Genomic DNA, 27,189 nt, shown 5'->3' on the forward strand with positions numbered 1-27,189 from the left:
AACGATAACACAGATAATTTCTGGAGTGACATGCCATCATAACCTTGATCATACTATTTGTAAAGCATATGTAGTGAATGTAGCGATCAAAACAATGTATATGACATGAGTAAACAAGTGAATCATAAAGCAAAGACTTTTCATGAATAGCACTTCAAGACAAGCATCAATAAGTCTTGCATAAGAGTTAACTCATAAAGCAATAATTCAAAGTAAAGGCATTGAAGCAACACAAAGGAAGATTAAGTTTCAGCGGTTGCTTTCAACTCATAACATGTATATCTCATGGATATTGTCAACATAGAGTAATATAATAAGTGCAATAAGCAAATATGTAGGAATCAATGCACAGTTCACACAAGTGTTTGCTTCTTGAGGTGGAGAGAAATAGGTGAACTGACTCAACATTGAAAGTAAAAGAATGGTCCTCCATAGAGGAAAAGCATCGATTGCTATATTTGTGCTAGAGCTTTGATTTTGAAAACATGAAACAATTTTGTCAACGGTAGTAATAAAGCATATGTATCATGTAAATTATATCTTACAAGTTGCAAGCCTCATGCATAGTGTACTAATAGTGCCCGCACCTTGTCCTAATTAGCTTGGACTACCGGATCATCGCAATGCACATGTTTTAACCAAGTGTCACAAAGGGGTACCTCTATGCCGCCTGTACAAAGGTCTAAGGAGAAAGCTCGCATTGGATTTCTCGCTATTGATTATTCTCAACTTAGACATCCATACCGGGACAACATAGACAACAGATAATGGACTCCTCTTTTATGCATAAGCATGTAACAACAATTAATAATTTTCTCATATGAGATTGAGGATATATGTCCGAAACTGAAACTTCCACCATGGATCATGGCTTTAGTTAGCGGCCCAATGTTCTTCTCTAACAATATGCATGCTTAACCATAAGGTGGTAGATCGCTCTTACTTCAGACAAGACGAACATGCATAGCAACTCACATGAAATTCAACATAGAGTAGTTGATGGCGTCCCCAGTAAACATGGTTATCGCACAACAAGCAACTTAATAAGAGATAAAGTGCATAATTACATATTCAATACCACAATAGTTTTTAAGCTATTTGTCCCATGAGCTATATATTGCAAAGGTGAATGATGGAATTTTAAAGGTAGCACTCAAGCAATTTACTTTGGAATGGCGGAAAATACCATGTAGTAGGTAGGTATGGTGGACACAAATGGCATAGTGGTTGGCTCAAGTATTTTGGATGCATGAGAAGTATTCCCTCTCGATACAAGGTTTAGGCTAGCAAGGCTTATTTGAAACAAACACAAGGATGAACCGGTGCAGCAAAACTCACATAAAAGACATATTGAAAACATTATAAGACTCTACACCGTCTTCCTTGTTGTTCAAACTCAATACTAGAAATTATCTAGACCTTAGAGAAACCAAATATGCAAACCAAATTTTAGCATGCTCTATGTATTTCTTCATTAATGGGTGCAAAGCATATGATGCAAGAGCTTAAACATGAGCACAACAATTGCCAAGTATCACATTACCCAAGAAATTAATAGCAATTACTACATGTATCATTTTTCAATTCCAACCATATAACAATTTAACGAAGAAGAAACTTCGCCATGAATACTATGAGTAGAAACTAAGGACATACTTGTCCATATGCTACAGCGGAGCGTGTCTCTCTCCCATAAAGTGAATGCTAGGATCCATTTTATTCAAACAAAACAAAAAACAAAAACAAACCGACGCTCCAAGCAAAGCACATAAGATGTGATGGAATAAAAATATAGTTTCAGGGGAGGAACCTGATAATGTTGTCGATGAAGAAGGGGATGCCTTGGGCATCCCCAAGCTTAGACGCTTGAGTCTTCTTAATATATGCAGGGGTGAACCACTGGGGCATCCCCAAGCTTAGAGCTTTCACTCTCCTTGATCATGTTGCATCATACTCCTCTCTTGATCCTTGAAAACTTCCTCCACACCAAACTTAGAACAACTCATTAGAGGGTTAGCGACAATAAAAATTAACATGTTCAGAGGTGACACAATCATTCTTAACACTTCTGGACATTGCATAAAGCTACTGGACATTAATGGATCAAAGAAATTCATCCAACATAGCAAAAGAGGCAATGCGAAATAAAAGGCAGAATCTGTCAAAACAGAACAGTTTGTATTGACGAATTTTATCGAGGCACCATACTTGCTCAAATGAAAATGCTCAAATTGAATGAAAGTTGCGTACATATCTGAGGATCACTCACGTAAATTGGCATAATTTTCTGAGTTACCTACAGGGAAAACAGCCCAGATTCGTGACAGCAAAGAAATCTGTTTCTGCGCAGTAATCCAAATCTAGTATGAACTTTTCTATCAACGACTTTACTTGGCACAACAAAACACTAAACTAAGATAAGGAGAGGTTGCTACAGTAGTAAACAACTTCCAAGACACAAAATAAAAACAAAGTACTGTAGGTAAAAACATGGGTTGTCTCCCATAAGCGCTTTTCTTTAACGCCTTTCAGCTAGGCAGAAAGTGTGTATCAAGTATTATCAAGAGACGAAGTGTCAACATCATAATTTGTTCTAATAATAGAATCAAAAGGTAACTTCATTCTCTTTCTAGGGAAGTGTTCCATACCTTTCTTGAGAGGAAATTGATATTTTATATTACCTTCCTTCATATCAATGATAGCACCAACAGTTCGAAGAAAAGGTCTTCCCAATATAATGGGACAAGATGCATTGCATTCAATATCCAAGACAACAAAATCAACGGGGACAAGGTTATTGTTAACGGTAATGCGAACATTATCAACTTTCCCCAAAGGTTTCTTTGTAGAATGATCAGCAAGATTAACATCCAAATAACAATTTTTCAGCGGTGGCAAGTCAAGCATATTATAAATTTTCTTAGGCATAACAGAAATACTTGCACCAAGATCACATAAAGCATTACAATCAAAATCTTTAACCTTCATCTTAATGATGGGCTCCCAACCATCCTCTAGCTTTCTAGGAATAGAGGCTTCACGCTCTAGTTTCTCTTCTCTAGCTTTTATGAGAGCATTTGTAATATGTTGCGTGAAAGCCAAATTTATAGCACTAGCATTAGGACTTTTAGCAAGTTTTTGCAAGAACTTTATAACTTCAGAGATGTGGCAATCATCAAAATTCAAACCATTATAATCTAAAGCAATGGGATCATCATCCCCAATGTTGGAAAAAATGTCATAGCTTTTATCACAAAAGTTTAATGATTTAGCAGTTTAGCAGGTTTCTCGCGCTTTGCATTAGAAGTGGAAACATTGCTAACACCAATTCTTTTATTATTAATAGTAGGAGGTGCAGCAACATGTGTAGCATTAGCATTACTAGTGATGGTAATAGTCCAAACTTTAGCTACATTATTCTCTTTAGCTAGTTTTTCATTTTCTTCTCTATCCCACCTAGCACGCAGTTCGGCCATCAATCTTATATTCTCATTAATTCTAACTTGGATGGCATTTGCTGTAGTAGTAATTTTGTCATCTAAATCCTCAGGTTTAGCAGCCATTTTATTAATTAAAGAAGATTGTGATGCAGACATGTATGAGATTCGGTTTTCAGCACTAGCAAGTTTAGTTTGCAACCCCGAGATCTCCCTATTCAGATTTTCAAGTTGATTCCCTATATTCTTCAACAAGGTAGATTGCTCGTTCATAGTTTTAGCAAACAATTTATTTTGCTCAAATTGTGATTGCATAAAGCTCTTGGTGGATCTTTCAATTTCTAGCATCTTTTCTTCATTAGGTGAAACATATCTACCATAAGAGTTACCATTAGCAGGATATGGCATAGAATCATTGTGATTGTTATTTTTAATGAAATTCACATCAACATATTCTTTTTGAGCAACCAATGACGCTAACGGAACATTATTAGAATTAACATTAGGCCTACCATTTACAAGCATAGACATAATAGCATCAATCTTATCACTCAAGGAAGAGGTTTCTTCGACAGAATTTACCTTCTTACCTTGTGGAGCTCTTTCCATGTGCCATTCAGAGTAGTTGATCATCATATTATCAAGAAGCTTTGTTGCTTCACCAAGAGTGATGGACATAAAGGTACCTCCAGCAGCTGAATCCAATAAATTCCGCGAAGAAAAATTTAGTCCTGCATAGAAGGTTTGGATGATCATCCAAGTAGTCAGTCCATGGGTTGGGCAATTTTTAACCAAAGATTTCATTCTTTCCCATGCTTGTGCAACATGTTCAGTATCTAATTGTTTAAAATTCATTATGCTACTCCTCAAAGATATAATTTTAGCAGGGGGATAATATCTACCAATAAAAGCATCCTTGCATTTAGTCCATGAATCAATACTATTCTTAGGCAGAGATAGCAACCAATCTTTAGCTCTTCCTCTTAATGAGAAAGGGAACAATTTTAATTTTATAATGTCACCATCTACATCTTTATATTTTTGCATTTCACATAGTTCAACAAAATTATTAAGATGGGCAGCAGCATCATCAGAACTAACACCAGAAAATTGCTCTCGCATAACAAGATTCAGTAAAGCAGGTTTAATTTCAAAGAATTCTGCTGTAGTAGCAGGTGGAGCAATAGGTGTGCATAAGAAATCATTATTATTTGTGGTTGTGAAGTCACACAACTTAGTATTTTCAGGGTTGGCCATTTTAGCAACAGTAAATAAAGCAAACTAGATAAAGTAAATGCAAGTAACTAATTTTTTTGTGTTTTTGATATAGCAAACAAGATAACAAATAAAGTAAAACTAGCAACTAATTTTTTTGTATTTTGATTTAGTGCAGCAAACAAAATAGTAAATAAAACTAAGCAAGACAAAAACAAAGTAAAGAGATTGAGAAGTGGAGACTCCCCTTGCAGCGTGTCTTGATCTCCCGACAAGGCAACGGCGAGAAATTTGCTTGATGCGTGTGGTTGACACGTCCGTTGGGAACCCCAAGAGGAAGGTGTGATGCGCACGGCGGCAAGTTTCCTCAGTAAGAAACCAAGGTTTAATCGAACCAGTAGGAGTCAAGAAGCACGTTGAAGGTTGATGGCGGCGGGATGTAGTGCGGCGCAACACCAGAGATTCCGGCGCCAACGTGGAACCTGCACAACACAACCAAAGTACTTTGCCCCAACGAAACAGTGAGGTTGTCAATCTCACCGGCTTGCTGTAACAAAGGATTAACCGTATTGTGTGGAAGATGATTGTTTGCAGAAAACAGTAGAACAAGTATTGCGATGAGATTGTATTTCAGTATAGAGAATTGGACCGGGGTCCACAGTTCACTAGAGGTGTCTCTCCCATAAGACAAACAGCATGTTGGGTGAACAAATTACAGTTGGGCAATTGACAAATAAAGAGGGCATGACCATGCACATACATATCATGATGATTATAGTGAGATTTAATTGGGCATTACGACAAAGTACATAGACCGCCATCCAGCATGCATCTATGCCTAAAAAGTCCACCTTCAGGTTATCATCCGAACCCCCTCCAGTATTAAGTTGCTAACAACAGACAATTGCATTAAGTATTGCGCGTAATGTAACTAGTAACTACATCCTTGAACATAGCACTAATGTTTTATCCCTAGTGGCAACAGCACATCCACAACCTTAGAACTTTCTGTCACTGTCCCAGATATCAATGGAGGCATGAAACCACTATCGAGCATAAATACTCCCTCTTGGAGTTACAAGCATCTACTTGGCCGGAGCATCTACTAGTAACGGAGAGCATGCAAGATCATAAACAACACATAGACATAACTTTGATAATCAACATAACAAGTATTCTCTATTCATCGGATCCCAACAAACGCAACATATAGAATTACAGATAGATGATCTTGATCATGTTAGGCAGCTCACAAGATCCGACAATGAAGCACAATGGGGAGAAGACAACCATCTAGCTACTGCTATGGACCCATAGTCCAGGGGTAGACTACTCACACATCACTCCGGAGGCGACCATGGCGGCGTAGAGTCCTCCGGGAGATGATTCCCCTCTCCGGCAGGGTGCCGGAGGTGATCTCCTGAATCCCCCGAGATGGGATTGCCGGAGGCTTTAAGTAGGAGGAAGGGCAGGTCAGGGGGCCACACGAGGGCCCCACACTATAGGTCGGCGCGGCCAAGGGCCAGGCCGCGCCGCCCTATGGTGTGGCCGCCTCGTGGCCCCACTCCGTCTCCTCTTCGGTCTTCTGGAAGCTTCGTGGCAAAATAGGACCCTGGGCGTTGATTTCGTCCAATTCCAAGAATATTTCGTTACTAGGATTTCTGAAACCAAAAACAATGAAAACAAAGAATCGGCACTTCGGCATCTTGTTAATAGGTTAGTTCCAGAAAATGCACGAATATGATATAAAGTGTGCATAAAACATGTAGATAACATCAATAATGTGGCATGGAACATAAGAAATTATCGATACGTCGGAGACGTATCAGAGGGCGAGTAGGAACTAAGCTTGGGGATGCTTGATACGTCCCAAACGTATCTATAATTTCTTATGTTCCATGCTACTTTTATGATGATACTCACATGTTTTATACACATTATATGTCGTTATTATGCATTTTCCGGCACTAACCTATTGACGAGATGCCGAAGAGCCAGTTGCTGTTTTTTGCTGTTTTTGGTTTCAGAAATCCTAGTAAGGAAATATTCTCGGAATTGGACGAAATCAACGCCCAGGGTCCTATTTTCACACGAAGCTTCCAGAAGACCGGATGGGAGACGAAGTGGGGCCACGGGGTGCCGCCACACTAGGGCAGCGCGGCCTAGAGGAGGCCCGCGCGGCCCTAGCGTGTGGGGCCCCCGTGACTCTCCCGACTCCGCCCTTCCGCCTACTTAAAGCCTCCGTCGCGAAACCCCCAGTACCGAGAGCCACGATACGGAAAACCTTACAGAGACGCCGCCGCCAATCCCATCTCGGGGGATTCAGGAGATCGCCTCCGGCACCCTGCCGGAGAGGGGAATCATCTCCCGGAGGACTCTTCATCGCCATGATCGCCTCCGGATTGATGAGTGAGTAGTCCACCCCTGGACTATGGGTCCATAGCAGTAGCTAGATGGTCGTCTTCTCCTTATGTGCTTCATTGTCGGATCTTGTGAGCTGCCTAACATGATCAAGATCATCTATCTGTAATGCTATATGTTGTGTTTGTCGGGATCCGATGGATAGAGAATACTATGTTATGTTGATTATCAATCTATTACCTATGTGTTGTTTATGATCTTGCATGCTCTCCGTTATTAGTAGAGGCTCTGGCCAAGTTTTTACTCTTAACTCCAAGAGGGAGTATTTATGCTCGATAGTGGGTTCATGCCTCCATTAAACCTGGGACAGTGACAGAAAGTTCTAAGGTTGTGGATGTGCTGTTGCCACTAGGGATAAAACATTGATGCTATGTCCGAGGATGTAGTTATTGATTACATTACGCACCATACTTAATGCAATTGTCTGTTGTTTGCAACTTAATACTGGAAGGGGTTCGAATGATAACCTGAAGGTGGACTTTTTAGGCATAGATGCATGCTGGATAGCGGTCTATATACTTTGTCGTAATGCCCAATTAAATCTCACTATACTCATCACATTATGTATGTGCATTGTCATGCCCTCTCTATTTGTCAATTGCCCGACTGTAATTTGTTCACCCAATATGCTATTTATCTTATGGGAGAGACACCTCTAGTGAACTGTGGACCCCGGTCCTATTCTTTACATCTGAAATACAATCTACTGCAATACTTGTTCTTTACTGTTCTTCGCAAACAATCATCTTCCACACAATACGGTTAATCCTTTGTTCACAGCAAGCCGGTGAGATTGACAACCTCACTGTTACGTTGGGGCAAAGTACTTTGGTTGTGTTGTGCAGGTTCCACGTTGGCGCCGGAATCCCTGGTGTTGCGCCGCACTACACTTCGCCACCATCAACCTTCAACGTGCTTCTTGGCTCCTCCTGGTTCGATAAACCTTGGTTTCTTTCTGAGGGAAAACGTGCTACTGTCTGCATCACACCTTTCTCTTGGGGTTCCCAACGGACGTGTGTTAATTGCACGCATCACTGACATATGATTTTTTTTTCATTTGATCTAACAACGAGATGATCTAGATATCATGATATTCTTGTTATGACTATAGTCAGTTCAAAGAGCATGAGACACTTCAAACTCGATGTCAACCTAAAGTACATTTATATTTCATATCCATCATCTAATATTTAGGAATTTACAAAGACACATAAGGTGTAAATAAAAGATGCTAATGATAAGAGCAATGAAACTCCATGCATATGATGAACCTTGGCTTGAGCTACAACTTCCAAAAAAATGAGTTATTTATGTTTTTAATCAAGTAAGCTCTAGCATATGTTAATCCCTACTTTTCTCTTTGGGGATACTATCTACTAGTTTGTGAATCAAAAGGCAAATGTTTTAAATAAAATTTAGACCAATGCTCGGGAACAATTCCTTTTTGCATAAGCCTCCTTATGTTTCACTCATGCACACAAGTTTGCATCATTGTCCATAATATTTTTAAGAAGTAATTTAGCGCATAATATTTTATTGTGTTTTATATTTTTGAAGTTCATGTTACCTGTTACTTTATATGATGATTGCTTGGTGTTATTCTTTTTGTAACAAATTATTATACTTTGAGTAGAAGTGATTATACTTACTTGATATCTATTGATAATGAACTCCAAAGTTTATGTTTGTTTTGTCATCTTTATGCTCGAGGACAATCATAGGTTAAGCTTGGTGGATATTGATATGTCAGAAGGGTATCCAAAAATATTGTAGCTTATTATGTTATATTCTAGCATATTTATATTTGCATCATAATTAAAGTTTCAGTTAATATTTTTATGTTTTATGAGAATTCTCATAGCATCTCTTTATTTAGGTTATAACTCTGCGAAGCGGAGTTTCATGTTTTTCGAACTTTGGATTCTCATGAGAACATTCCTGAACTCAAAAAGACCTGCAAAAAAATACACGCAGGTTTTTATAGAATGAAGAAACTCTGGATGGGCCAAGAGGTGGCATGGAGGGATATAACATCCCATGTCACGCTCTGACCTTCCATACTGTTTTCACATAAAACCCTCTCTATATAAGTTTTTTTCCACAAAATCGCGAAGAGCAGGCCACCATGACAAATACACCCCAATAGAGACAAATACTTTGCTTTCGTCTAAGATTGGAATGCCGCCGAAGCCACCCTGGTCGGTTGCTCCTTTGAGTCCTCCAACATCATCTCCATCGTCTCATGATGTAGAGGGACTAGTCCACCCTCAGGGTTTGTGGCAGTAGCTTGATCTCTCTCTATGTACTATTATTGTTTTACAATCATATATGAGGTGTCCTACATATGATTATAGCCATCTAGAGCTTGGAGTCCCAACAAGTTAATGTACATGTAGTTTGTTGCCATCAAGCCCTCCTACAGCCGTACTTCCACGCAGATCCGGCCTACGTTGTGGATTTGTCGTAGTGGAAGCGGTGGTTCGAGACAAAGCAGGACCTTCGGCTGGACCCCTTCGCAAAACTGTTTTTGCCCACACCTACCTAGACAGTACAACGCCATCCCCGCATGTAAACTATCGCTTATTAGGTTCACCGTCTTCATTGAGAATCACTATCGTTCGTTAGTATTACCTCTATTTCGGTATATAAGTATTTTTTAGAAAACGATTAGCTTTCTAAAAAAGACTTCAATTTTGAAACAGAGGTAGCATTATCGATCGTCTGTATATACTTATTCTCTCCGGTGTTGTCTGTTTTGTACAACGAGTTTTCGGTATGTTTTGGTGTGCATGTAGGCATGGACGGAGCTAGTGGGATGCCAGCTAGGACCATGGCTCCCCTAGGGTTTAGGGTAATATTATCGGATCGTCTTGGAGAGTGTGGTAGTGGTAGATACCTCTCTCTGGTTGGTGTTTTGTATAGTGGGTTTACTTAGAATGAAGATTTAGTGCACATGGATATCAGTGATCTCGTTTAAAAAAACAAAAAACATATACATGTTTGAGTTTCAAAAAGATCTGAAAACAAATCTGCATATAGTTGATGATGTATCTCACAAACGTGCAAAATATCAATTGCAAATACTTTATATTCTTAGGTACAAAAATATGATAAAAGTGTAGATCTAGAGTAGTACATTTTCAAATCTCCAAGACATATCAGATTTTATCATTTTGTCTAGCGCAAAATAAAAAAAATTGGTTGAGATTTATGATTGTGAGATGTATCACTAACAATCTCTTATTTTCAGGTTTTCTAATAAAATATATAAATGCTTTTAAAAGATAAAATAAAATGGCAAGAGCACGGACTGGAGCTCGGAAGCAAAACCACTTTCCAGTTTACTCTATGATTTGGCGTGTGTGTAAGGAGAGCTAAGAGCATCTCCAGCCGCGTCCCCCAAAGGGGCCTTCAAAGGGATTTGGGACGCGCCGGACAAAAGTTTCTTCCCAGCCGCGCGCCCTAAAGCCTCCTTCCGTCTGGCGCGGCCCAATACACAGGGGACGCTCTGGACACGTCGGACACAACGAAAAGCGGGGCGATAAGATACGGGCCCGACGCGTCAGCGGCACATTCAAGTTTAACCTAACCGCCGCCTACCTCGCGGCGGAAGTTATTGGCGCGCAGCGATGGTGCGGTTTTCATAGAGGCGCAGTGAAGCGTCTCGTCGTGCCTAGCTCTCCGTGCTGACGTTAATACGCGCCACCCATCCCCTGCCTCCCTCCGGCCTATAAAAATGGGCGCTCTCGCATCGTCCCTCACACGCAAACCCTAGCGCCTCTCTGCCCAACCCTAGCCGTCACCATCTCAAAAGTCGATGCCATGGCAGGTAGAGGCAGAGGCTGAGGTCGCGGCCGTGGTTGTGGTCGTGGCCGCGGCAGAGCTGCACGGTCGCTGTCGCCTGCGACATCGTCGTCGGACCTGCAGGAGGAGGACCAAGTGTTGTTCGAGTTCGTCGTCCTCCTCAAGGGTGACCCACTCGGCATCCAGAGACTGTCGGACAAGTTCGCCGACTTCATCGCCAGCAACGAGCCGGCTGTGACTGCAGAGCTGCATCTGCAGGAGGCTGGCTGTGACTGCTACCGGTGGCCGATGGACGTGCTCTTCGACGGGTTCGGCAAGATGTACCTCCACACCGGCTGGTTGAAGTTCGCGCACTACCACGACCTTGAAGCCGACTGTGTGCTCACATTCTCCTACCTCGGCGACGCGGATATGAGCGTCAAGGTGTTCGACGACACGCGCTGCCGCTGGCACTACCGTGGTGACAGCGATGAGGAGGACAATTAAACACGCCGAGTGTTCTTTCTTCGTAGCGAAAATAGGCATGGAGGTTTATGGATGTTCTTCCTCGAAAGGACCAATAGGGCTATCATCATCAGCTGGATTTTCCAGTTTGGATGACTCGGAGTGCCTGGGAGGGTTCTTTCTTGGCAGCAAACGCACGAAATCTGCGATGCCAACACTAGTTAGGTTTCATTATTTTCCAATATTTTAACTATGTATTAGTTTATGAAAACCATGTTTCAAATTATGTCTTAGTTTGTGTAAAACCATGTTTCCAATTATGTATTAGTTTGTGGAATGTTCCTTTCCTCTATTGAAAAAAATGGAATAAAAATTAAAAATTAGTATTTCAATATTAAAAAAATGTTTGGGGGAGCGTTTGGGGGTACGCAGCTGGGGAGCGATGTCCCTCAAACGAGACACGGATAAAACACGTCCCTCAAACGCTATCCAGCGCTGTTTGGGAAACGTTTTGTGGGATGCGGTTGGAGATGCTCTAACTTTGGTGACGCTTCGTCGGGTTTTTATTGAAAAATTGTCAGATCACCCAATACGAGCTGCGTCTACAAATAAAATTCGTGCTGTACAAAGGACAGTTTTCATCAAATAAATCAGTGTATTTAACGAAGTGAAGTGCTAGAGTTAGAACTTAGAACACGACAAAAAAGTTGCAGCTTGATACCTCCGACCCGCGGGCAGCTGCAAGTTCATCTTTCCAAGTCATGAGTCATGATGATGTTATTAGCTTGATGACTTCATCATCAACTTGCAGCTGCCGCTCCGGTCCACTCCAGCTACGTGACGCCACCTCCTACCCCGGCCATCCCAACCCGTCACCTTCCGTCCGACGTCACCCTCCCATCATGTCCCATGTGAACCTCCCCCTATATACACACACACGCGACTCCCTCCCTGCGTCCTCCCGCCGGATCTTGACGGCGACCGCACAATCAGGGCCAGGGCAGCTACTTCATGCCGTTACCCACACGCTACTTCTAACTTCCTCCCTCATCGCAGGCCCCCCACCCAAGAGCCCAACACCCAACCATCATCATCATCTCCTCCTCCTCGCCGTCGCGCGCGCGCGCACATGCAGGAGGGAGGAGGCGTGAGCTGCGCGGTCGCCGGAGAGGCGCCGACGCCGGCGAGCCACTGCGCCGGGCTTCTGGGCCTCACCATCAACCCGCCGGGCGGTGAGCCTCCGGCGGAGCGCATCGGGCGGCTGGTCCGCGAGAGCCCCGTGGTCATCTTCGCGCGGCGCGGCTGCTGCATGTGCCACGTCATGCGCCGCCTCCTGGCCGCCGTCGGCGCGCACGCCACCGTCATCGAGCTCGACGAGGCCGCCGAGGAGGCCGCCGCGTCCGCCGCCGCCGCTGCCACCGTGCCGGCGCTCTTCGTCGGCGGCTTGCCGGTGGGCGGGCTCGACGGCCTCATGGGGCTTCACCTCAGCGGCCACCTCGTCCCACGCCTCAGGGAGGTGGGCGCCCTCTGTGGCTAGCCTGCCCTTGCCTTGCCGTCCGGCAGGTCACGTGTGCGCCCCGTCGTCCCGTTCTGTCCCCCTTCCTTATTTGCTGTAGATAGACTATAGTTACCGTAATTTAGTTCAAAGCGAGGGAGTCTGATGCGAAAGTGACGGTGAATAAGTTGTTGTGGTGTCTGGCGGGACAGCGGAGCTGGGTTGTGATAGTAAGATAAAGTTGAGGGTCTGTGCGATATAAGTCTGGGTCGAAATGTAATTAATATTACTTGGAGTTTTACAACCAATATCTCTCTCCTTCTTGGTTAGTCTGCAGCAGCGCTTTTTTAATAGCAAATATGTCGTCTTTTGCGTTCCCTCTTCTTTGTCCAATCTTGTAAACACTGTACTATTTATTTAGTTGCAATATGTACAAATTCAGTGTGCAATATGAACGGACTACACGTATATATACACATGTGTTGTGACCGAGATAACGTATTAAAACAGGGGAGATGGTCATGTTGTTGACGTCACTCAAAAGAAGGCCGTCCTAATCAAGATAGTTTAGCTTCTAGCCTCCTGTGAGAAGTACGACAAAAGTTTCATCAATGGGAAGATCGATTTCGACCTGAGCATATTGCAAACCGCATTTAAAGTTAAATACCCAGCAGAAAAGGAAAGTAATATCCACGTAAAATGCAGTGGTACACATACCATCTTACATGTACACATGCACATCCTGCAGAAAAACTCTTTTTACCGCCAACGGGTATCTGCTAGAGTGATGTCAGCAGTGATATCATCCATGTGCTGACCAATCTTTTACAAAATTATGAAACATAATTAAAATATAACTGAAACACAATGTTCTGTCCCCTCATTATCTTCCGTAGACTGTAACATAATTTAGATCAAACCAAGGGAGTCAATCAAAAGAGCACAATTAATAAGTTGTGGTGTCTGGTGTGCGATGAATATCCGGGACAACGGGGCTAGGTTGTGATAGTAAGATAAAATGAAGGGCCTGTGCGGTATATGTCTGGGTCGAAATGTAATTAAATACTTGGAGTTTTACAGCCATTCAAATCTCTCTCACTCCCTTGCATTCTTTTTTTTTTGGTGAATCAAGGAGCATTTTATTTTTGAGAAACACGGTACAAACTAGACGCTCACATATACGCACATACACAACGAGCTTTATTAATTACTCAAGACTATTACAATCTTTCTCAAAAATAGTACTCCGTACTCCTAGCTAAAAATTCTGGTATATAGTTTAACCACATACATCTCCTTCTCACACTAGAAACCCTATTATAGGGCATATGTGGAGATGCTCTAGTCGAGATAGTTTACCTTTTGGTCTTCCGCGACAATATGACAAAAGTTTCATCAAATGGTAAAATCGATTTCGAGCTGTGCATATTTCCAGCAGAAAAGGAAAGTATATCCACGTAAAGTGCAGCGGTACACATGTCATCGCCTAACTAAAATAATTAGCCTCCACTGCCGATCGGTTCAGAAGTGAATTTCTAAGATTACATAAATGCTTAAAGATCTATGCATGGTGTGTTGTCGTGAGCTTTAAGATGTTTTGCCCCACCACAATGCTTGAGTGCTTTGGCACATCTCGCTATGAACGTACTCACATACGTCAGCGAAAAGAAGTCAAGTTTGAGTGGGGTTGAAACATTGACTTCTCGAGAAAGCAAACAGTGGATCAAATCTCTCAATTTGTTTCCCTTTGGACAAGGATTGCAGATTTCATTTTTTTTTTCATTAGGATCATGACATCTCGTGATTTTCTATGGATTGACATTAATCATTTTTTTTGATAAAGGGAATATATTAATATCAAAAGATACCAATTACACTCAGTCTCTACAACAACGCACCACCCTAATAGCAGTACGGATGCATACAACCAAAAAAATGGAAAAGAAAACTAAGAAACAAAAGTCCCGCTACAGTATCTCGGGCCTAACAACAGCAATACATCCACCACCAAGACAACACATGAAATACAGACTCTCCAAAAGCGACGCCTCCAAGAAGGGAACAATGCTCCAACACCGTCATCGCCCGATAAAGGATCTTAGGTTTTCACCCTGAAGATAGTCCCCGCTCTCAAAACAATGTCTCCAACATGGTCATTGCCAGGCACAACCAGTTAAGGCCAGTCATTGGGTTTTCACCCTGAAAGATAGGACTCTGAAGTTCACCTATGCTATCGCCCCCACATTCGCTGATGTGAAGCCCGGAACACCAAGCAAGTCCCTCAACATCACGGAGACTTGGACCTCCCTTAGCTAGTCCTCCCATCTGGCCTTCATGATATTCTCTTCTTCTAACTTTCATCATGGATCCATAGTCACTTGATGTCAACACAGAAAAAGAGCTTCGCGCCGCTCCCTCCAGAACCAAACGGTCGGAATAAAAACATGGACACACGCGACCGAATACCACCCGACCCAGCAAACGACATTAACCATATATTCACAACCCTTTGAAAAAATCGTCGTGATGTTAAATCATGATGGTCAGCTTTCGTCATGCACCCTACCCTTCCTCAAAAGGTTGTTGCCTCCATCGCTTCTCTAGTCACTTAGAAGATCTAGAACGAGATGAATGCTGGAACTTTTAGGCACACTACGGGTTTGTTTGGATTCAGCCCACGCGCGCCCTGCCAAATCGTGGGCGTGCCAAATATTTAGCGAACGATTTTGCTGCCCTGGTCTGGCCAAGCCACGGGCTGAAAAAGTAAAGGGGTGACCAAATAATTGGAAGGGCGAAGGAACATTGGTTTCCATCCAAACGAATACCCACATCCTGAGTCAACACCAAAATATTGGATTGACAGTTGTTGGATGCAATCAAAAACAGACCCTACAAATGCCCTCTCCCATCATTCTGGTTACCAAGGAGTTGGGCAAACCTTTGGGTCATTGTAGACGTCAAGTGCTGGTGAATTTTATTTCGGAAGAGCAGTCTCTCATGGGATCTCTGCTAGCCATCATGTCTTGGTGAGTTGGCTTCCTTTGTTGGATTTTCATTTTTTTTTTTGTCCCTGGCCTTGTACAAAAACTATTCTTGCTTCCCATGTTAATCAATGAAACGGCAAATCTTTTACTATCATGTTAAGAAGAAAAAAAATCTCATGTCATCCTCTGGTTCCAAGCGAGTGCTGAATGTGGCAAGGTCGTCCAACACTTGCAAAAGGGAGCGGCCCGGTGTGCGGCATGTGCATCACGCACTAGGCCCCAATATCTAGGAAGCCCGAAATTTCCGAACTCTGTTCGGCCTTCGTGTAGGTTCTGGCCGGTAGCGTCCCATCGTGCGGAAAACCCATCAGGAATAGCGTTGGACTGGAAATCCTTAGGTTGCCGTCTAGACGACTCCCTGAATCCCAAACCGAGTGGCCCAGCTACAGAAGGCCCTCTCGACCGATTAACAGTCCTGACCATTATTTATACTGATTATTACAGGATCAACCACAGCAGTAACGTCAACCAGCCCCCGAGCGCGAGTTCATCTTCGTCCGCGCGCGATCCCCGCGATTGCCGACCCGAATTCCCGATTTGTTCCGCCGAATTGCCGAGTCTCATCTGGCCAGCCGTGAGGAGCACCGCAGCTGTCTAATCGCAAAGTAAAAGGTATCAGTTCCAGGATATTTACATGCCTAGTAATACAGCACAACAAACATCTAAGAGTGTATCTCCACCGGCTGCCTCAATAGCCGGCATCGAAAATGGACTCGCAGCACCAACGCTTTTTCAAGCCCAATAGAAGCGCCGGCAACCTTGTGCCGGCACTTTCGCGAAAGGCGCGAATTGGACGCGCCGGCGCCTCGTGGCACTGACGGCTTTCGAGGGTGCGGGCGCCTTGTCAGCGAGAGGTCGCGACGGTTCGCATCAGAAGCGATGCGGGAAGGTTGGTCGTCATCGTTTAATGGTCTCCTACGTGGAAACCGATGCAGCGACGAGGGCGGCGACTGGCCACGCGGCATCCACCCGCCTCCCCCATGCGCCTACGCTGCCGTAAATGTAGGTAGTTGGCACCCCTATTAATACGTACGTCGTCCACCTCTGCGGCGCTATCCTCTCATCTCCACTCTCGTCTCCACCACCGCCGCCGCGCCATCCTCTCCTCTCCACCTCAAAATTGCCGCGCCGTCTCCGCACGATGTACTCCATGCTTGGCCTCAACGGCCGCACGCTGCCTGCGGCGCCTCAACCACCACCGCAGCCGGAGTCGGAGCCGCAGCCCGACGTTGACTACAGCTCCGACGATGCAGTCGACCCACGGTTCGCGGTGTGGGACGAGGCCTACTTCCTAGACGCAGAAGCTGAGGCGGCGGAGGAGGCGGCGCAGTGGGGCGAGCAGCCGCAGACCCCCGCCGACCCGGAGCAGGCGGCGATCCTGACGTCGTTGAACGCGCAGCGCTTCCGGAGGTTGAAGGAGGAGGAGCGGGAGTTCGTCAACAACGCGAACCTCGAGCACACCCTCGAGATCTTGTGCCAGCGAGCGGCCACGGAGGAGGCGGGACGCCTTCTCATGGCGGCGGAGTGACAAAAGCTCATCGAGCTGAACGCTCACCGCCATGCCGGGGCGTTCGCCCGCGAGCAAGCGAGGCTCGCCCAGAACGAGGCTTCTCGGCAAAGGCTGGCAGCGCGGGGACAACACGCCGGCTGCCATGGTCCACTGCCAGATGCGCGAAGCAAGGGCGGAGAGGTGGGCACGGACGCATGCGGCAAAGGGGAAGAACGATGATGAGGCAGGCCCGTCGCGTGCCCCAATCGACTGCCAGTAGATTAGGGTCAAGTTTACATTTTATTTAGGTTTAAATTCGAGTAACTTTTGTATAAATTTTGTATGAATTTCATATTAATTTCGGTTTTTAATGTCATTCCAAATTTAAATTTTTATTGGGGATGCCGTATGGGGGGGCGCCGGTGTGGGAACATCATCCCCAAATAGAGGATGCTCTGCCGGCGTCCCCCATACGACAGTGTCGGCGCCCCTAAAGGCGACTATTTAGGGGCCGCCGGTGGAGATGCTCTAATGAAACTTATCAACCGTTGAGTGCCTTATACAATGCTTCTTCGTTTTGTTGAAGGGGATATGTGTATTTTGTTGGGTAATGGTTGCGTAGTATTTAGCTGCTACCTTACGTGTTTTCTTATCTTCTCTGATTAGACGGATGTTGTAGCGTGTCTCTATTGGTTTTAATTTTGCTGCCGCTAAATCCACCAAATAGTCAGGCAATATATAGCCCACCAGCGAGCACATCCGTTTCTAGTCTCGCTTGGTACGTGCCATTGTACTTACGCTCTGATTTCTTCCTCTTTTGTCTTCTCCCCTTTTTCGGCAACCCTTCGCTCGATTTTTGATAGGTATGAGATGACGATGTTAGCAAAGTTATGTTGGAGATATGCCCAAGAGGCAATAATAAAAGTGGTTATTATATATCTTTGTCTTTATGATAAATGTTTATATACCATGCTATAATTGTATTAACCGAAACATTGATACATGTGTGTTATGTAAACAACAATGAGTCCCTAGTAAGCCTCTTAACTAGCTTGTTGATTAATAGATGATTAGTTTCATAATCATGAACATTGGATGTTATTAATAACAAGGTTATATCATTATATGAATGATGTAATGGACACACCCAATTAAGCGTAGCATAAGATCACGTCATTAAGTTATTTGCTATAAGCTTTCGATACATAGTTACCTAGTCCTTTCGACCATGAGATCATGTAAATCACTTATACCGGAAAGGTACTTTGATTACATCAAACGCCACTGCGTAAATGGGTAGTTATAAAGGTGGGGTTAAGTATCCGGAAAGTACGAATTGAGGCATATGGATCAACAGTGGGATTTGTCCATCCCAATAACGGATAGATATACTCTGGGCCCTCTCGGTGGAATGTCGTCTAAATAGCTTGCAAGCATATGAATGGTTCATAAGAGACCACATACCACGGTACGAGTAAAGAGTACTTGTCAGGAGACGAGGTTGAACAAGGTATAGAGAGATACCGATGATCAAACCTCGGACAAGTAAAATATCGCGTGACAAAGGGAATTGGTATCGTATGTGAATGGTTCATTCGATCACTAAGTCATCGTTGAATATGTGGGAGCCATTATGGATCTCCAGATCCCGCTATTGGTTATTGGTCGGAGAGAGTTCTCAACCATGTACACATAGTTCGCGAACCGTAGGGTGACACACTTAAGGTTTGATATCGTATTAGTAGAACTTGAATATGGAATGGAGTTAGAAGTATTGTTCGAAGTCTCGGATGGGATCCCGGACATCACGAGGAGTTCCGGAATGGTCGGGAGAATAAGATTCATATATAGGAAGTCATTTTATAAGTTTGAAAATGATCCGGTGCATTTATGGAAGGTTCTAGAAGGTTCTAGAAAAGTCCGAAAGAAATCACTTTGGAAGGCGGAGTCCCGGAGGGACTCCACCACCCATGGCCGGCCAACCCTAGAGGGGGGAGTCCAAGGTGGACTCCACCAAGGGGGCCGGCCACCCCCCCCCCCCCCTCATGGAAGGGTGGGAATCCCACTTGAGGTGGGAGTCCCACCTTGGGTAGGTTTCCCTACACATGGAAGATTTTGGGTTGGGGTCTTATTCGAAGACTTGTAGTCCAACACTTGGGGGTTCCACCTATATAATGAGGGGCCAAGGGGAGGGGGCCGGCCACCACAACACCACCACCTTGGCCGCACCCCAAGGAGGCCGACCACCCCCTCTCCCCAAACCCTAACCGCCCCCTCCTCGCTCGCTCGTCTCGACTCGTCACGACGCGCGCGCCGCGCTCGTGGTGAGTGGATTGAGCCTCGAGCCGAGACTTTTCTTACTATTTGCAGCTCAGGAAAACGAACAGAGTCCTAGACGGACGCGTCGCAGTTAGTCGGTTCGGGTCGCTCCCGGATCGTGGGCTATCTGCATTCGTGCGACGTGGGCGTGGCCCACGTTGCCTAGGGTTTCCCGAGCCTATATAATCTCTTGCCCGGCTACCGCAGAAACATACTGAATATACGAGTTAGGGTTTCCACCTCTCTCTGCTTGCGCCGCCATCGTAGCCTACTCCATCCCGCGCGCCGACGTGCATCGGCGAACGGGAGAGTATGTCTCCGGAACCGCTCGTCCTTGCGATCCTGTACGGGAGAGGGCGAATTAGGTTTTTGGGAAGCGCTCTGCGCGACTGCTCAAGCTCTTCATCACGGGTCGCCTTCCGTCCAAGTCGGGCGGTGCTGCCTACCGTCGTCTTCAATGCAGTCTACTACGATCCATCGTGCCCGTCATCAACAACGTTGTCATCAACAACGTTACTGCTGCAACATCGTCTGCTACACCTTCAACGCCACCTCCACCAGATCGGTACGTGCGACATATCTCGATCTGTTTAGTGATGGATGTTGTACTGTTTGCTCTGCTACTGTTCATGTTGATCACTGCATCTAGTATGTTCGAGTTTCACATGTTAGTAGTTACTGTCATCATGCTTAATATTCTGGAATTAATCATGGAAATTGTACCTAATTATCCAACAATCCAAAAACCTAATTGTAGGCAATTTCCTGAGTTAACAATGGCTGGTTTTTCCGATGCACTGAGGCCGGATAAGTTTACCGGTGTGCACTTTAAGAGGTGGCAGTATAAGGCCATGCTCTGGCTTACTCATCTGAAAGTGTTCGAAGTTACTGATGGTTTACCTGAAGGAACTATATCTGACCAAGATCAGAACAAGTTCAAGGAAAACAATACTCTCTTCGTCGGATGCGTTCTAAGTATTCTTACTGATCATCTGTGTGATGTGTACATGCACTTAACAGATGGTAAAGGGCTCTGGGATGCACTGAATGCTAAGTTCGGTGCAACCGATGCAACGATGTTGTACATCATGGAGAGCTTCCATGACATCAGGATGGTTAACAACCGTTCTGTAGTCGAACAAGCTCATGAGATACAGTGCATTACGAAAGAGCTTGAACTCCTTAAGTGTGCCTTACCTGACAAGTTTGTGGCTGGATGCATCATCGCTAAGTTGCCCCCTTCATGGAGGAACTTTGCCACAACTCTCAAACACAAGAGACAGGATATATCAGTTGAAAATCTAATAGCATCTCTTGATGTTGAGGAGAAAGCTCGGGCTAAGGATAATACTGAGAAAGGAGAGGGTCAGTCTAGCGCCAACATGGTGTAGAAGAAACCCTACAGCAAGAACAAAGGGAATAACAAGCCCTCCTTCAATAAGCCTATGAAGACTACAACCTTCAAGAAGAAGAAGATGATAAACAAAGCAGATCTGAGCTGCTTTACATGTGGAGAGACTGGCCACTTTTCTAAGGATTGTCCAGAGAGGGCAGACCGCAAGAAAAAGGCGAAGCAAGTCAACACGGTGACCGCTAGCAATGCTGATGGGTACGGTGACATAGGCATCCCAAATGGGCCTGCCGAAGATGGTACCCGGGGTTTACTGGAAGCCCAATACCCGAAGAATAAGAAGATTCGGGAGCCCAAGATTTACTAAGGAAAGATAGAGTTGTAATAGGAAGTGTTGTTTGTAATCTGGCGGGATGAGTTAGAAACCGTCCCGGACTCTGTAAACTTGTATAGCACGAAACCCTCGGCTTCACCTCATATATAAGGGGGAGTCGAGGGACAAAGAATCAATCGAATCATTGTCTGCAAACTCTAGTTTTCATAGTCGTCGAGTACTTTTCGGCTGAAACCTTCGAGATCTACTTGCCCTCTACTTCTAACTAAACCCTAGCCTACAATCCATAGGCATTGACAAGTTAATCCCTTGTCAATTGGCGCCGTCTGTGGGAATTAGAGGCGTAAGGAGCTGATCTCGATGGCACGCTCAAGATCTTCGACATCGTCAACCGCAAGCAACACAATGGATCGAGGTAAACAGATCGCTACTGGTCTTGTCGATTTTGTTCCTCACCCACCCTCCCGTTTGGATGCATATGCGTATCTGGCGGAGCCCATGGAGATGACGTTCGGAAGGTTCCACTTTCGCGTCGAGAAGGAAGGATCGTATCGTGTCGAGATTCCGATTTCGTCGGGATCATCAGTGGCCGATTCCGATTTTTCAAGCTATGCATCGTCAAACGAGTCAGGAGAAGAAGAAACCTCGGCGACACGCTACATCAGCATCAGAGCAAGAGAGAAACTCGCCAAGATCTTCAACGACATATCGTTTGAGTCATCTGCGGACTCGTATATAAGCGATGGCTCAAGCGATGTCGACAGTTATGACTTCATCGACAAATCTCTCACAGTGGGCAAGGTCTTCATCAATCTCAACGATGATGTCACCAAACCCAACGTAGATCTGAGTACAAAGTATCATCAGATTTACGCCATTGAAGATCAAGAGGAGACATCTGAGGCTTTCGACAGTTTGGGAAATCCATACGTCGATCCCTCCAATCTGCGACAAGGCTTGGGCAACAAATACGTTGGGCCAGAGCCGCGAGATAGAGTTCAACTTTCACAAGCAGCGTGGGACAGAGCTGCGAGAGCTATGAACGGCACAGAACCAATGGCTACCACAGCCACACCAGAAGAATTGCAAGCATATCAATATAGGCTCGCACGAGCTGCCAGGGAATTGGAAAAACAGACAGCTGAGTTGAACAGGAGAAAGGAGGCAGCTTCTGCATCCAGCAGGAGAAGGGCAGATCTAAGCCGACAATCTAGAACTACGGGTGATAGCCATCGGGAGGCGCGAAACAGAGCAAGATCAAGGCTGCAACACATACCCGAGGCAGAAAGAGAACACTTGGTTCAAAACCTCGACATGTCCTTTATGTCGATAGATACAAGAGGAAACATCATCCCTAAGACACCAGAGGCTGGGTATATGGCGACACATGCTTTTATCCTTGCATCTAAACCACCTCCGGGTGATCCAAGGGAAACATTGTACAATATGGCGGTAGCAGGAGTTGGAGCTATGGGGACAGCGTTTGTATCAACGCCTCCCGAAGGAGCGGCAAGGCAAAATAGTCCACGACCCGCAGCAGCAACAGCGGCAGCACCTGAAGGGCCAAGTGGAGCAAGAGACACAGCAGCACAAGCAAGAGTCGACAGAGCGCGGCAGAGCAGAAGGGATCATCGGCAATCCCCAGAACTTAATGACGAAGATATGTGTGGCTTACCATGCTTCACGAGAAGAGTCCGAAAAACTCGAGTCCCTTCAGGATTCAAACTACCCGATAATTTCAAGAAATTCGACGGCCTTCAAGATCCAGAGGATTGGCTAGTCGACTATCTGGAGACGGTGAAGCTGACAGGAGGAACTAGGGCAACAGCCATGCAAAGCATCCAGGTGCACCTGAGTGGTGCCGCACGATCATGGATAAAGAAACTCGCTCCAGGATCCATCGACAGCTGGGAAAGTTTCGAGGACGTGTTCGTCAAGAACTTCAGATCCACGTGCAAAAAACCCGCGTCGTTAGAGGAGTTGAGAGCGTGTCGACAAAAGCCGGATGAGCCAATGAGAAAGTACATCCAGAGGTGGAATATCATCAAAAACGCGGCAGAAAACATATCTGACGAGAGAGCAATAGATGCGTTTGTCGCAGGAGTCAGGCGTGGAGACTTTGTCGAGGATTTGGGAAGGACCAATCCAAAGACAGTATCCGCGTTAATGGAGATAGCAAATAAATGGGCAGATGGAGAAGACGCTGTCTACAACAAACGACACAGGTCGCCAGAGGAGGACCGTGGTCGAAACTATCAACCGAGGCGAAGATTTCCTCGGACGTACCAAAACTACGACGCTCCAGGACAAATTTCGGCAGGTTTTCGGACAAATACAGGAGGCAACAGAGATGATTACCAGAGAAGCAGTGAACAGCGAGGTGATAATAGGGATGATTCACGCAACAGGCAAAATAGTGGGCCGAGGTTTCCAAGACCTTTCGTGTCCCCCGAGGAAATGCTGAACGGACCGTGCCAGATGCATTTCTTCCTCGACAGCAACGGGAAAAGACAGTCAGGGCACCTGCAGAAAGTTGTCGAAATTTTCGAGCAATGTTCGATACGCGAGAAAATGCTCACGCTCGAGCAGCAAGAGAGAAACCCTCGGGAGCCTAGGAGCGAGGTTCATCTACCGCCACCTCCCGCGATTACAGAGGACAATCGACACCAGCTAAGAATAGCGGCAGCACCTGCACCACCACCCTATGTTGATCCTAACTCCAACGGAGCAGTGTCGATGATTCAGAAGGGAAGGCCGTCCAATAGAGCTCAAAAAGTAATCTCACGACAGGTGTTTATGGCAGAGAAAATGCCTCCACCAACAGTTGAGTACCTTAATTGGTCAGGATAAGATATCGGCTTCACAATAGCAGATCATCCGCAGCAAGTTCCTCGACCAGGGCAGTCAGCACTTATTACACGGCGATTATCGCAGGATTTGATGTCTCTCGAGTGTTCATAGACGGCGGCAGCAGCTTGAACCTCATGTATGCAGATACATTGAGGAAGATGAACATATCCTTAGCAAACTTGAAACCAACAGACACAAGGTTCCACGGCATCACACCAGAGAAACCAAGTTATCCATTGGGAAAAATCAATCTCGATGTTCAATTTGGGACCCGAGAAAATTATAGAATCGAGAAGCTCGAATTTGAAGTCGTGGATTTTCCATCACAATACCACGCTCTGTTGGGACGACCAGCATATGCTAGATTTATGGCAGTACCACACTATACATACCTGTTGTGGAGGTTGCCCGGACCAAGAGGACCAATCACAGTCAAGGGAAGCTTTGCCTTAGCCGATAAGTGCGACAAAGATTTTCACAGGTTGGCAGAAACTTTCGGGATGCAAGCCGAGTACTTGGCGTCAAAAAGCATGACTGATTACGACATACTGCCAGACGTTGGAAGGCCAAATAAAGAATCAACTTTCAACACAGAGAAAAATTCTAAGGAGGTGCAGATTCACCCGACAGATCCAAAAAAGACGACATCTATCGCAAACGATATGGATATCGCATAGGAAAGCGCGCTCGTCAAGTTCCTCCGTGAGAACTGGAAAATCTTTGCATGGTGTCCAGCTGACATGCCAGGAGTACCTAGGGAACTTGCCGAGCACCACCTAAATTTGGATCCAACAGCGAAACCAATCAGACAACCTTTGCGGCGTTTTGAACCAAACCGCAAAGCCATGCTTTCAGAAATAAATCGACTCGAAGAAGCTGGTTTTATCAGAGAAATATCTACAGAAGCCACATGGGTAGCTAACCCAGTGATGGTGCCGAAGAAAAACACGACAGTCCTTCGCATGTGCGTCGACTTTACGTGTCTCAATAAACATTGTCCTAAGGATCACTTTCCCCTCCCAAGGATCGATCAAATTATCGACTCCACGGCGGGTTGCGAACGTCTTTCCTTCTTGGATGCATACTCTGGTTATAACCAGATCAGATTAAAAGAAGATGATGAAGCCAAGACAGCGTTTATTACACCTTACGGCGTGTTTTGCTACAAGACAATGCCCTTTGGTCTAAAAAATGCGGGAGCAACATATCAGAGGATGATGCAGAAGTGTTTAGCAACACAGATCGGGAAAAACGTGCAAGTATACATCGATGATGTCGTCATAACATCAAAAAAGGGGACAACGTTGATCGAGGATCTCAAAGAAACTTTTGATAACCTCGACAAATTCTGCCTCAAACTGAACCCGACGAAGTGTTCTTTTGGAGTCCCAGCAGTTGAACTTCTGGGGTTTCTATTTTCGGCAAGAGGTATTGAAGCAAATCCCGTCAAAATAAAAGCCATAGTAACAATGAGATAGCCAACAAAGTTGAAAGAAATACAGCAGCTAAGCGGGCGAGTCGTGACTTTGAGCAGGTTCGTCGCCAGGTTAGGAGAACAAGCGTTACCATTTTATGCGCTGATAAAACAAGGAGATAAATTCCAGTGGAACGAAGAGGCCGACAGAGCTTTCGAGGATCTGAAGCGAAAAATCTCGACACCACCAATCCTGGTGGCTCCAAAGGAAAAGGAACCTCTCCTGCTATATATTGCAGCCACGCCCCAAGTGGTTAGCACGGTATTAGTTGTCGAAAGAGAGGAAGAAGGGAAAATCCATGGAGTGCGGCCACGGTATACTTCGTGAGCGAAGTCTTGTCACCTTCAAAACAAAGGTACCCTCGGTACCAAAAGCTAGCATATGGAGTGTTCACGACGGCACGAAAATTGCGCCACTATTTTTCGGCACACCCGATCATAGTGGTCAATGAAGCTCCCTTGTCAAATATCTTGAATAACCCGGAAGCTACGGGTCGTGTCTCCCTTTGGGGAATAGAACTTTCCCCTCGGGACATCACGTATGAAAAAGAAAAGCAATAAAGTCGCAAATACCGCAGGACTTCATCGCAGAATGGATGGAGTTGCAAAATACAGGACCTCCAGTTTATCGAGAACTTGGACCATGAACTTTGATGGGTCCAAGAGACTAGAAGGAGCTGGCGCGAGAGTAGTACTCATATCACCTGAAGGCGACAAATTGAAGTACATCCTCCGGATGACGTTCCTTAACGCATCTAACAATGAAGCAGAATATGAGGCTCTCATACACGGGATGAAGATGGCAAAAGCCTGCGGAGCAACTCGATTAAAAATCTTTGGCGACTCACAGTTGGTGGCTCAGCAAGTTATGAACCAATGTGATGCAATCAATGATAGCATGATGGCATACAAGGAGGTGTACAACGAGCTTGAGAAGTTATTCGATGGATGCGAAGTAAATCATATTAGCAGGTTGAGCAACGACGAAGCCGACGTTCTTGCAAACATCGGGTCACAGTGCCTTCCAGTCCGCCGAGGTGTATTGCGGGAAGAGATAACGAGAGAGATCCACTAAGCCAACAAAGTCAAAAAGAAGGAGAAGAAACCCTCGGGGGCTGCCAAGGAAAAGCAAGAGGACGAAGAAGAGGATCAGGACTTGGTCATGGTGATACAGATACCGTGGATGCAGCCGTACATATCATACATCATGAGGAAAGAAATACCTGATGATCCAGTTGAAGCAAGGCGAGTAATTCGACGCTCCAAAGCTTTTACGGTGGTCAAGGGAGAATTGTATAAGCGAAGTATTTCAGGCGTCTTGCAAAGGTGCGTTACACCCGAAGAAGGAAGAATAATCCTGAAGGATGTACACGAAGGAATATGTGGCCACCACGCAAGTAGTCGAGCTATCGCAGCCAAGGTTTTTCGGGCAGGATTCTACTGGTTGACAGCAATCGAGGACGCCAAGGACATAGTAAGAACTTGCGACGCATGTCAAAGGTTCGCCGCAAA

At 45.2% G+C, this 27,189-nt stretch overlaps 2 protein-coding genes across 2 annotated transcripts; both read left to right on the forward strand.

Moving 5' to 3' along the window:
- Positions 1-10,890: 10,890 nt before the first annotated feature.
- Positions 10,891-11,363, forward strand: LOC127331924 (B3 domain-containing protein Os03g0212300-like). Its single transcript, XM_051358163.1, has 2 exons — positions 10,891-10,902; positions 11,001-11,363. Exons 1-2 carry the CDS (start codon positions 10,891-10,893, stop codon positions 11,361-11,363), a joined length of 375 nt encoding a protein of 124 aa, XP_051214123.1.
- A 901-nt stretch (positions 11,364-12,264) lies between these two features.
- On the forward strand, positions 12,265-13,193 carry LOC127295562 (glutaredoxin-C7). Its single transcript, XM_051325530.2, has one exon. It carries the CDS (start codon positions 12,451-12,453, stop codon positions 12,856-12,858), a length of 408 nt encoding a protein of 135 aa, XP_051181490.1. The 5' UTR covers positions 12,265-12,450; the 3' UTR covers positions 12,859-13,193.
- Positions 13,194-27,189: the final 13,996 nt, after the last annotated feature.

Source organism: Lolium perenne, chromosome 1 (genome assembly GCF_019359855.2).
Source record: "Lolium perenne isolate Kyuss_39 chromosome 1, Kyuss_2.0, whole genome shotgun sequence".
Taxonomy (NCBI): Eukaryota; Viridiplantae; Streptophyta; class Magnoliopsida; order Poales; family Poaceae; genus Lolium; species Lolium perenne.

What these genes read in the sequence shown, in the direction of transcription:
- LOC127295562 (XM_051325530.2), top strand. Translation starts at nt 12,451, where the DNA reads ATGCAGGAGGGAGGAGGCGTGAGCTGCGCGGTCGCCGGAGAGGCGCCG.